At 40.1% G+C, this 13,302-nt stretch overlaps 1 protein-coding gene across 1 annotated transcript in view; it reads right to left on the bottom strand.

Moving 5' to 3' along the window:
• SPTLC2 (serine palmitoyltransferase long chain base subunit 2) overlaps nucleotides 1-13,302 on the bottom strand; it is a 125,222-nt gene that overhangs the window by 40,682 nt on the left and 71,238 nt on the right. Inside the window, exons 6-9 of the mRNA XM_053601233.1 lie at nucleotides 11,724-11,817; nucleotides 7,573-7,678; nucleotides 6,072-6,291; nucleotides 3,567-3,693 (exon numbers count right to left, since the gene is read on the bottom strand). Coding sequence (XP_053457208.1) covers nucleotides 3,567-3,693; nucleotides 6,072-6,291; nucleotides 7,573-7,678; nucleotides 11,724-11,817 — 547 coding nt within the window. The remainder of the gene's footprint in view (nucleotides 1-3,566; nucleotides 3,694-6,071; nucleotides 6,292-7,572; nucleotides 7,679-11,723; nucleotides 11,818-13,302) is intronic.

The raw sequence follows: 13,302 nt of genomic DNA, 5'->3' as shown, positions 1-13,302 counted from the left end.
TAAAATTCTTACCGTATTTGAAACAGGCCACAAACCTGCCAAAATTGAGCAGCCCACAGAAAAACTATTCACGAATTTGAATTTAACACTACACAGAGCAAGAGAAGTCGTGTGTGTCTGTGTCTTTGTGCCAACCTGATACCCTTACAGGACTACCTCCTGCCAGAACTTCCCTCCTCTGCACAACCACCCTCCTTCACTGGCCTCATCTTTAATCATTTTACTTTGTACTATGATGCTCTGGCCACAGAGGCCACCTTGCTAGTCCTTGAACACAAGTCACCTCCATCTCAGGGCCTTTTCTCCCCATGGCTAAATCATCACCTCCTACAAATTTTGCAAAAAATTTCCTTCCCAATGACCACCTTATTCAAAACTACAAACCAGGTCCCCAGCGCTTCTGACTCCTCACCTTCCCTACTTATGACCCCTCAACCACCCCGGTATTTACCACTTTCTAGCACACTATATAATTCACTTTCCCTGTAAGGCAAGAATTTGGGGGTGTTTTATTCGGTGATGAATCATGAGTGCCTAAAAAAACACCTAGCACATAGCACTCAGATATCAATAAAACTTCAATTTTTCTATGCTATGGTACTCGCTGGGATTAATACAACAACCAACTATTCTCTGCATCTCCAATACTTCCCAAGTACACACTTCAAATGGTCTTCTTGTCTGCTTAATTCCTATGGGTTCTGATTCACAGAGTCTAATGTGTGGTGAGATACTCAATGTTTATGGAATTAATGAAATTCAGTGTCCTGAGCATAAGGGATTAAATTTCTCTCGTGGCAGGGCATTTCTATTTAAAAAATCACATTCAGGTAATTACTTGCAGGTATGCTTTTTTTTTTTTTGAAACAGAGTCTCATTCTGTTGCCCAGGCTATAGTGCCATGGCATGAGCCTAACTCATGGGAACCTCAAACTCTTGGGCTCAAATGATCCTCCTGCTTCAGCCTCCTGAGTAGCTATGACTACAGGTGCCTGCCATAATATCTGGCTACTTTTTCTAATTTTAGTACAGATGGAGTCTCACTCTTGCTCATGCCGGTCTTGAACTCCTAAGCTCAAGCAATTCACCCTCCTCAGACTCCCACAGTGCTAGGATTACAGGCATGAGCCACCGCGCCTTGCCTCAGATACCTCTTTATAAAGATCGTCTTAAGGCACAGTCAAAAGGTAGCTGCCTTGGTTTATACCTTTTTCCTACAAGGACAATAAAAAGATGTATTTAACAATGCCATAAAAATAAGCATTACTGTAAAACATTCAAATCTAAAAGAAATCGAGCTAAATTTAAGTTTACATAGCAGATTTTGTGAGAAATGGTATTTACCTCTACTTTCGGTTTGATTTTCATTAACCTGTTTTGGTAGCGAAACAATATAGCCAATTATTATACTAATTACGTTATTATATTATTTAAAAGCTGGTAGAAAACAGTTTTTAAAATGGCCAAAAATTCTTTGACATACCTCCCACTGGAGAGGTAGAGTCTAATTCCTCATACGGGGAATACGGCTTCCTGATATGGCTTGTTAAAAGATCAGAAAATGTGACAGGGTTTCAGGCAGGTTCCTTTGGAATGCGTGCTCTCTAAAATGTACTTTGTGGGTACACAAGCACCACGTTATGAGGAGCCCACAGCATGAGGAAAGGACACATGAAGGTGCTCTGGTCAACAGCCTCAGCTTAGCTTGGCCTCCAAGTCACTCCATCTCAGGTGACATGTGAATGAAGAAGCCTCCAGATGATCCCAACCCCCAATCATCTGAGTCATCCCAGCCAGCCAGCCCAGACACTGAGGAGCAAAGACAAGCCATTCCCTCTGTGCCCTGACCCAATTCCTCACCCTCAGAATCTGAGCATAATAAGATGGCTGTTGTGTAACGCTACTCAGCTTTAGGGGTGGCTAGAGAGGCAAAACCTGGAAAACTAGGGCTGACCCAAAACCTATAACCAATTACCATATTTCAATTTTTCACCACTGGCAAAGCCCAAATTTCATCACTTAGTATGGATAAGTCATTTACCCAAGATAACACACACAGATCTATGCTCTAGAATAGGGCAAAGAAGTTATCAAACACTCACTTTGATATCTGTTTGCCATTTCTTTGTCCCCTAAATCTGTGCACTGAATCAATAAGGTAAACATACCTGTGTAAAGTAACCAGATAAATGCTAGCTACATGTAACATACATATCTTAGATTAAAGAACACTATTTCCAGTAACACTGTATTGGAAGCAGAGGAGATAAAGTCCTGGCAATTTTTTTTTTTTTTTTGAGACAGAGCCTCACTTTGTCACCCCTGGTAGAGTGCCGTACTGTCATAGCTCACAGCAACCTCAAACTTTTGGGCTCAAGGGATTCTCTTGTCTCAGCCTGCCAAGCAGCTGGGACTATAGATGCCTGCTACAATGCCTGGCTATTTTTTAGAGATGGGAGTCTCACTTTTGCTTAGGCTGGTCTCGAACCTGTGAGCTCAAGCAATCCACCCACCTCGGCCTCTCAGAGTGCTAGGATTATAGGCATGAGCCACTGTTCCCGGCCAGTCCTAGCAATTGTTCACAGGGCCCTATTCACCAGGCTCCATGCTATGTTGCACCAAGGCTGCAACATTAACAAAATATCTTCTCCTTCAAGGCATCAGTTCACAAAACTGTAAATGACTGTGCTTCATTATTGCCAAAAATCTCTCATTAAAGATAACAAGGATCTATCTATCACAGATCAGAAAAAAATACTGTGTTACGTTAAAATTCTGAATTAAGAAGACAGTCTTAAACCCAAAATCACATGCACCCCTTTATTTGATGCAGCCAAATCAATCTTTCAACAAAATAGGCTATAAACATAGGTGGAGAGTGCAAGAATGATAATGTGAAAGCTTTTACAAGAGCCAAACTGACTTAGGAAGCGTTAAAAGACAAGTGAAATTACTGTATGTTTCATACTAGAAGTATTTTTTAAAGTAAAAAGAAGAAACACTCATTTTAGTATAATTGCTCTGCAGTCAACAGTGCCCTCTGGTGATACAGAATAAAAGTCAAATACCAGAAAGTGAACAATCGCACTTTTTTGTTCATATTAGCATGTTTAAGTTAAGATATCCAGTTTGGATACCAAAAACAAAACAGATTCAGGAAGCCCTCTATTACCTACTATATGTTAAAAGAGAAATTCTTTAGAAAGGCTCTTCCATATGCTGCTAATGAAACATCACTACAGAGTGATTTATAGCTTCACATAAAATCATGCAATTCAAGACTCCCGTGGGCATATTACCTAAAAGTTAAGAGGGTATGTTAGGATAGTAAGAGTAAAGCTTTGCCATCGATAAGTCAGAAAATTCCACAGAAGTGAGCCAATCTAGCTCTCATGGAATGTGCACCTAAACACTCAGAAACGTGTCCATGGAGACCAAGGCCTTGCACGCCAGCCAGCTCTCCATTAATAAACCTGACTCTTTATTTTAGGGAAAAAGCTCAAAAAAAGCAACACGCTTGGCTGCTAAGTGGGCCTAGGAAATGTTTCAAGAGAAGAAAGACTCACCAAGGCTGGTGCCATCCTGGCCCATGATGCACTTCATAGACGTGATGATCTGCTCCACTACGGGCGGCGACAGTGACATGGCATAGACAGCACTGTGGGAATGTGCTCGCAGATAGTCTACCAGTTCCTGGGGGGTTCAAAGGAAGATGATTAGACGCAATTCTTGAACTCACTGGCAACATCAGCACCTTCCTTTTAGGTGCTAGTGAACTCCTGCCTTAAATGGCACTGGAATAGGGACACTGATCTGAGATGTAGGGTCAACCAAGATGGTATGGCAAAGTCCTTAGATTTTGTTTGGTTGTTTAAACATGTGACAACCTGGGAAGAAAACTAGTTTTAAAGAATACCTCTGGATTTGGAAAATACTTAGTTTACTGTTACAAATAAATGTACAAAGTTGAATTAAAGTGTTTGGACTGCTTTTCAGATATAGTGATTTACTTCTAAGTATCATAGAAAATGTCACCTGCATCTCACCCTATACCCGCAAGGCCCATCCTTACATCCCTAAATAATAAACAGTGCTCTTTAGATCAATTTTAAGGGTATTCAAATTTCCCCACATACACAGAGATTTTATAAAATGACATAAATGTGCCAGAAAATTCACTGAGTCTTTTATTAGAATACTAATGCCACCTCACTGAAAGAGTAAAATCTGTCTTATCAGGTACAAGCATTTCAATAATTGTATATCCCTATTTTTGATACCTATTAACTTCATTTAACTTTATTAAATCTTTAAATGTGTACATAAGACGCACATGTACTAGAACCAAATAAGAAAACACAAAATGCGGCTATAAAAGTTAGACTTCAAAAATACTAAAAATTGTACCCCCAAACAACAAAACAAAGGCCAAGAAAAAAAACCCCAGAAGCATAAATATATTATACTTAAATGATCTCCCACAATGTTATTTTTCTATCCTTTGGGTCACCGCAATACATCTTTCCAAAAAGCAATTCACTCTCCAAAGTGAGCCTGGTCCCATTAACAAAAAGGTAAAATGTGAGACAAGAATCTATCAAACCAGGCTTGGTGCCCATTGCTCAGGGATTAGGGTGCCAGCCACATACACTAGGGCTGGTGGGTTCAAACCCAGCCCAGGCCTGCTAAACAACAATGACAAGTACAAAAAAAAAAAAAAATAGCTGGGCGTTGTGGCAGCTGCCTGTAGTCCCAGCTACTTGGGAGTCTAAGGCAAGAGAATCGCTTAAGCCTAAGAGTTTGAGGTTGCTGTTAGCTGCAACACCACAGCACTCAACCGAAGGCAACATAGTAAGACCCAGTCTCAATAACAAAAAAAAAAGAACCTATCAAACCTGCTTAAAACACACTAAAAATGGTTTTTCTCTAAAAGGCAATCAATTAAGAGACTGACCATTCTGTATGACTCCCAGTGTTGAATTTTAAAGTAAAGACTATTTCTGAGCACCTACTATGGGGCCACACATAAATACTAGACATACATCACTTTTTCCCTAATGTTGCGGTTTTAAAAAACAATAGCTTCATTAAGATATAAGCCACATACCATACTACTCACCTCTTTAAAGTGTACAATCCAATGGCTTTTAGTATATTCAGAATTGTGCAACTTTCACCACTATCTAATTTTAGAACAAACCTTATGCTCATTGGTGTTACTTCCCATTTCCTCATCCCCTCAGTCCCCGGCATCTACTCAGATACTTTCTGTTTCTATGCCTATTCTTGGTTTAAAAAACAGAATATGTGACCTTTTATGACTGGCTTCTTTCACTGACATGTTTTCAAGGTGCTCTGAGTTGTAGCTTGGATATACATTACTTTTTAAATCCTTACTACAGTCTTACAAGCTAGTCATATTTACCTGTATTTTACTGATAAGAAAACTGGAAGGTTTCCCTAGGGTTTCACAAGTAAGCAAAGACACATTCAAACCCAGGCCTCTAGTTTTATGGCTCACCCTTTCCACTGTGCCTCGTGAATTGTTAGTTGCTTCAAAATTCATTATACAATTTAAAGATTGAAAAATACAATTCTTTGTAGTACCCCAAGGTAACAAAATCTTTTTTTCTTCCTGACTTGTATATCAAGCAACGATGCGTTTGAGTCCAAGGGCAGGGCCAGTGGTCTTCTATTCCCACTGGCTCCTATGACAACACCGATACTTTTGAAATTGAGACACAATGCAAACCCAATAGAAGACTGCGGCAAACAGGAAGCGCCACTGTGTGCTTTCACACAGAGGGTATTCTATATCTCAGACCAGCGTGTAGTTTAGAAATAAGAAAACAACACACAATGAACAGAACCAGGCTTTAGTTCAGTGAGGCAACATCAGAGTCACTCTCTAGGCAGCTGTAGTGCGAAACCTGCTGACACTATGAGCCTAAGCCACAGGCAGATTCAAGATCTCCACATCCTAGTTCAGGACCCCAGTGGCTAAGCATGAGTTGTCAAATCTAGTAGCAGGTATCTGTTCCTGTAACTGCTCATTCTCATGGTCTATTTACCTTCTTGCCTCCAATGTATCCTCCAGAAGCACCGAAGCTCTTTGTGAATGTTCCCATCATAACATCCACATCCTCAGGATCCAGGCCAAAGTACTCCACCACACCTCGACCTGTAGGGCCCAAGGCCCCAATACTGTGAGCCTCATCCAGATACAAGTATGCCTTATACTTCTTCTTGAGGGCAATCACTTCAGGAAGGCGAACAATAGATCCCTCCATGCTGGTAAAACAGGAGAAAAAGGACATACACTGAGACCTTTTAATTCTCAAAATCAGAAGTTGGGTACTTCATTATTAAGATTTTGAATTTATTGCTTTTTAAACAGTTTGGTAACTCTTTTTATTTTATTTATTTATTTATTTTTTTGAGACAGAGTCTCACTCTGTAACCCTGGGTAGAGTGCTATGGCGTCATAGCTCATAGCCACCTCAAACTCTTGCGCTCAAGAGATTCTCTTGCCTCACCCTCCCAAGTAGCTGGGACTACAGGTGCCCGCCACAGCACCTGCCCACTTTTTCTATTTGTAGTAGAGGCAGGGTCTCAATCTTCCTCAGGTTGGTCTTGAACTCCTGAGCTCCATAGATCCACACTCCTTGGCTTCCCAGAATACTAGGATGACAGGTGTGAGCCACCGTGCCCTCTACCTGGGATTTTAAACTGACAAAGTTAGATTATGCTATGGCTAGGCAGAAGACTAGGGAAAAGGAGATCAGAGCTTTTAAAATAAGTACTAGAACATAAGTGATTTTAATTCATGAAAGAAAGAATTAAAGTCACAGCAGATTCTTCTAAAATTTGTAATGCCAGGCATCATTAGACTTTGCATCACACTGCACATGTAATTAAAATTATACAAAAGAACAAAAAAAAAAAAATAGAAAGTAAGAATAAGTGTAAGGGCTATAAAAGTTAACCAAAATAAAGTATTTCTTGGAAGGCACCTGTGGCTCAGTGAGTAGGCACCCGCCCCAAATACCAAGGGGAGCGGGTTCGAACCTGGCCCCAGCCAAACTGCAACAAAAAAATAGCCTGCCCGTGGCAGGCACCTATAGTCCCAGCTACACGAGAGGCTGAGGCAAGAGAATCACCTAAGCCCAAGAGCTGGAGGTTGCTGTGAGTTGTGACGCCACAGCACTCTACCGAGGGCAACAAAGTCAGACTCTGTCTCTAAAAAAATAAAAAAATAAATAAAAAATAAAGTATTTCTTAAAATTAAATGGCATCATTTATTTTGACATATTATAATACGTATTTCAATTCTTGCTTGTATATTTAATTTCCCTCTATAAACAGTAGAAAAAAAAAAAGCCAAAAACAGAAGGGGGGTAGTATAACAGAAAGAATAAAGACGAGTCAGACAAAAAAGACTTCTGTTCTAGAGCTGACTGTGTCAGGTATTTTAACAATTCACAAATAGTCTCCTTAGTTACCAGAGGGTGCTAGACTTGAGTTCCTTCATGGGCCCAAGTCACAAAGGTGAGAATAATAAAGCAGGATTACCTATATATCCCTTCCACGAGGATTAGAATTTTCTTCCAGGGCCTTCGTGTCCGAGGCTGACCATAAACAATGGCATCTTTCAATAGCTTCTCTAGGCTTTGCATATCTAAAGCACACACACACACACAAAACCAAAGTCACAAAGCATCTTCCTCTTTCCTAATTTTATTCCAGAAATGCAAATATACATTCCTTATTCAGGAAGTGTGTCTCAGATAGCAAAGAACATTAACATACTTAAAAGTTAGGTAGAAAAAAACAGGGAAATGGGTGAATTATTGCCACCCTGAATTGAAGTCCAAATGTAATAAACATTCAAAACCATCAAAACTTAACTAAATGACTCTTGTGATTGATCCTGTTCACAGATTTGTGCTCATAGAATCAAACTATATCTCTTATCCTAGTGAGTCACTCAGAAATAAATGCATAAAGACGATGGAGCAAGAGTGTGAATAAACAACTACAGACACATATACCTCCTAAAAAACAAATTCAGGGTGGGGGGAAACTTCCAAGTGTATGCTCCATATCCTTTCACTCAATAAAGGCTTGCTAGAGAGCCCTGGACTAAAAATATGCCACTCTGGGGAATCTATGAGTTCATGTGGGATTTCTTGTTTGTTTGTTTTTTTGAGACAGAGTCTCATTTTGCCACCTCAGTATAGTGTCATGGTGTCATAGCTCCCAACAACCTCAAACTCTTGGCCTCAAGAAATCCTCTTGGCTCAGCCTCCCAAGTAGCTGGAACTACAGGTGCCTACCATAAGGCCCAGCTAATTTTAGAGACAGGTCCTGGCTCCTGCTCAGGTTGGTATCAAACTCCTGAGCTCAGGAGATCCACCTATGGCCTCCTAGAGTGCTAGGATTACAGGCATTAGCCACCATGCCTGGCTCATGAGTCCATGTGTTGAGCAAGCTTGGAGATCAGTTGAAATTGTTCCATGTTTGACTACATCCATTGCCCATACAAGACCAAGTTCTTGCAGCTCTCTTGGTCTAAAGGTGGTTAATGGGCCAAGGAAACAATCTGGCTGGTATTGCCATTAATGAGGGCCACACTCTCCCTGTTAAAGACAAATATTTTGAAAACCATTGTTGCCACAACTATAGACTTTATACTTAAAATATCTGCTCTGAAATTAACTCCTTAAAAAAACTCCTCAATGTGGCGCCTGTGGCTCAAAGGAGTAGCGTACCAGCCCCATATGCCAGAGGTGGCGGGTTCAAACCCAGCCCTGGCCAAAAACCGCAAAAAAAAAAAAAAAAAAAACTCCTCAAAATTTAAGCAACACTAATTCTGGGGTATATTTAATAGGGAGACACACTATCAGAAACTCTGACTTTGTATTCTTTATTGCTCATCACTGGACAAAGGGATTATAAAACTGCACGATTTTGCTCTTTACTAAGACATTCATGGAAAAGAGAAACGGTAATAAAAACACATAACACAAACACAAATAATATAGCCAGAGTTGTGTATGCTTACATATTCAGTTATTTGTAAGAAAATAATTTGCATACTCCCTAGTCAAGAGATAAGAGACACTCTGCACAGAACTAAACCCCTCCTGGTCCAAAGCCTCCAGCCCTGCTGCAGAGAGCAACATGGCACAATCAGCAGGAGACAAATAAAAATGTACTAATTATCTTAGATTCCTATGTTTATACATGGGTCATTATGAAAGTTTTGAGATACACAAAAATCTCAGAAACATAAAATCCAAAAACAAATTAAGCCCTCCCAGCAACATGATTAAGCCAAGCAAGTTGAAACTTGCACAGGTGAATCAGCAAGGGCACTGTTGAACTATTTCTTGGAAGTGAAATAATGGACCATAACACAGTCTGTCTCAAAACTTTTGTAGTGACCCATGTATGCAGAAAGAGAAAAATAAGTATTTATTAAAAAATTTAGACAAAAAGAAATATCTATAGCAGAATGTTAAACATATTGTCTACTAAGGAAAAATAATTCAGTCTCCCTCCCATAATATGCCCCCTGAATTCCATATAAATTTAAATAAAAAATATACCACAAAGAAAATATAAGAGAATAATCTTACGATCTCAGAATGGGGAAAGCATTAGGTAAAATCCAAAAGTCATAACACTGCAAGTGTGACAACATAAACATTTTAATGAGACTGCATAGCGAGACACCAAACAAAACACCAAAGTCAAAAATAAATAAAAAGTAGTATAATACAAAATAAAGGATAATTAATAAAAGGGCTCCTCAGTAGACAATATAATTCACGCCCACATAGGAGAAAAACTCATTTCAATTCAAGTTGGCCAGAGAGGTAATGAGGGACTGGAGGGGGCTCTGAGGTGCTCCCACTTAAGGGGCATAATGTTGTATATGGCAGACCTTTTGGGCTTGGGACACAACTAAAAAGGAACTCTACCTAAAAAATTCAAATACTGTCACCTGGTTGTTTGTGTCCTCACATTAACCTGAAATTAATAAAATAGGGCAGTGCCTGTGGCTCAGTGAGTAGGGCACCGACCCCATATACTGAGGGTAGCGGCTTCAAACCCGGCCTCGGCCAAAGTGCAACAACAATAAAAATAGCTGGGCATTGTGGCGTACGCCTGTAGTCCCAGCTACTCAGGAGGCAGAGGCAAGAGAATTACCTAAGCCCAAGAGCTGGAGGTTGCTGTGAGCTGTAACGCCATGGCACTCTACTGAGGGCGACAAAGTGAGACTCTGTCTCTAAAAAAAAAATAAATAAATAAATAAAATAAAAGGGTTCTTATCACCAAAAGGAGAACCAATTTGAAAATGTCCAATTTATAAAGAAATACAAACAAATGAACATAAAAAGCTATTCTACAACTAATAATCAAGGAAGTAAAAATTAACATGTTATTTACTTATTAAATTCAGACAGATTTTAAATGATTCATGATTGCCTATGTTGGCCAATGAGTAGAAACAGTCACATTTTCAGCAAAAATTCAGACAATGCTTACAGGTAATTTGGAAAAGTATTAAAAATTTACACCTTTTAACTGTTAAAAATTTATCCTAAGGCACTAATCAGATAATTATACTAAAATGTGGGCGGCGCCTGTGGCTCAAGAAGTAGGGCGCCAGTCCCATATGCTGGAGGTGGTGGGTTCAAACCCAGCCCCGGCCAAAAACACACACACACACACACACACACACAAAAATTATACTAAAATGTGAGTGTTGTGCTGTTTCTAGTTAAAAAATCAGAAGTCTTGTCCAACTGAGGGGCTGATTAACAAATTATGGCACATTCAAACACTGATGGCCATAGTGACATAAAGAATGAGGTACAGTCACAGATACTGACAAATAATGTTCACGGTATCGTATAAAAAGAAAACAGCAGATTACTCAGTGATGTTTAATAAGATCTCATTTACAGAAAATACGTTTTGTACCATTCTCATTATAAAACATTTTAAGACCAGACAAAGAAAAAGGTTAGCACCGACGATCCTTCCATCCGGAGGTACAAACTTAACATTCTGGTACACATTCTTCTAGACTTTTGTCAGTATGTGTACACATTCTCCCTATGTGTATTGTAACTAGGAAAGTTATGCACTTTTATTGTAAATAATCAATTTAATAATATTAATATTACCATTAATATTAATTTAATAATATTGATAATACAAAGATATTACCATTTAGGGAGAACAAGGTTAGGCTTTGTGCCATCTCTCGCTGTGTTCTCGTGGCGTCTGTTCATATCAGTATTTCCACATCTGTTTACTGTATTGTAAGTCTCTTCATTAACCAGTCAGAGATCCTTGAGATCAAGGACCCTAATTTACTCATCCGAATACTGCTAGTGTTACAGTAAGATACACTGTAGGCATGTACTGAACGTATTTGAAGAAGAGATTTATAAACAAGGAAACAGGATGGAAATTCTGAAAGTCCAATAAAAGGGGTATTATATTCATATAAAAGGCTTCCTTCGACTTCTATTTTTATTCCAATGAGGAAAAGAATAACTTTTAAAAGACTGGACCAGAAGAACATTTTAAATGTTGCTACTTCAGTTTCACTTGCATTTAATGGAACTAATGTTACCACCACCACTGACCCAAAGAATAGTACATGCCAAGGTGAGTAGCAAATTCCAATGCAAAGTCAAACTCACTGTTATGTTTGAAGATTCGAATGGTTGCTCCCGACAGTCTGGCTCCTAGAACTAGTGAGGCATGGTTCAGTTCATCGCTCAGAATCAGGCAACCCTGCCAAATCATAAGCACAGCAAGACAAGAAATGGAGGGGGAAGGTTTAGTTATACAAATTGCAAAATGCTATAATCACTAATAATTATATCTTTTTTTTTTTTTTTTAAAGGAAGGGCTTTATTCCAGCCAGCAAAGCGACAGGTGGACCAGAGTCCCAAAATGGGCGCCGACTGGCTCAGTCTTCTCCTTTTTATCATCAATCAAAAAGTTCCGGCCCATGGGTACCTTTCTCACTGGTCAGTTCAAATCAAGCTAGAGAAGCAGCTCTGGCTTTTATAGAAGTGGAAGCAAGCGGCCCCAGGAAATTAAGTTTCTACAAATTCCTAAGAGCTGCGTCACCACAGGAAAGACCTTGCAGCTATGTCCTTGGGCTCTCCTTGAGAAGACCTGTTTTCTTTTTTTTTTTTTTTGTAGAGACAGAGTCTCACTCTATGGCCCTCGGTAGAGTGCCGTGGCCTCACACAGCTCACAGCAACCTCCAACTCCTGGGCTCAAGCGATTCTCCTGCCTCAGCCTCCTAAGCAGCCGGGACTATAGGCACCCGCCACAATGCCTGGCTATTTCTTGGTTGCAGTTTGGCCGGGGCCGGTTTCGAACCCGCAACCCTTGGCATACGGGGGCCCCACCAACCGAGCCACAGGCGCCGCCCAAGAGAAGACCTGTTTTCTTAGACTTAGATCTCACTTTTTCTGGGTATCCTCTCTCACTCCCTCCTTTGAAACTCCATATATATTTTAATTGGGGATCTCAATATCAGCTTATTCCTGTAGGAGTCGGTAGGGTTTCATATAGTACACGTGTGATGAGGTTTCTTTTTCTTTTTGACATCTGTCCCAATTATCCAATGCATAGCCCTGACTACTACTGGGAGGAGACAGGGAATAACTAAGCTAACTCTGGTGATGACTAGTGCTCCTTCCAGTAAGGTTTTTAATTCTTTATCTAGGGCTGAAAACCAGTCTCTCCCCAGGTTTTGAGGGCTTTACTCATTCCAAGTCTGCACCAGGGACCAATGTATGGGTTTTTCTTTATATCTCCTATGGATTTTTTTTTTTTGATACAGAGTCTTGTTATGTTAAGCTCAAATTTTTGGGCTTAAGCGATTCTCTTGCCTCAGCCTCCCAAGTAGCTGGGACTACAGGTGCCCTCCACAACGCTCAGCTATTTTTTGGATGTAGTTGGCCCAGGCTGGATTCGAACCCACCAGCTCCAGTGTATGTGCCTGGCACCTAGCCAATGAGCTACAGGCACCAAGCCTCTCCTATGGCTTTTACTTCGTTATTAATTTGCAAGATTAGCTCCAGGGGTTACACTGACTCATGGAGCAATCTGTCTCCAGTACTCTTTTTTTGAGCACGATATTTCTTTTGCTGCAGCCCTCACTGTCTCAGGTGCCTTCTATCATACATTTTCACCTTTCACATTGACTTCACACCACTTTTCTACGGAATCTAAGCCACAGAGGTATTTCTGATCTGTTCT

This window comes from Nycticebus coucang, chromosome 9 (assembly GCF_027406575.1).
Source record: "Nycticebus coucang isolate mNycCou1 chromosome 9, mNycCou1.pri, whole genome shotgun sequence".
Classification (NCBI taxonomy): Eukaryota; Metazoa; Chordata; class Mammalia; order Primates; family Lorisidae; genus Nycticebus; species Nycticebus coucang.
This window is presented reverse-complemented; position numbering and strand designations above follow the sequence as displayed.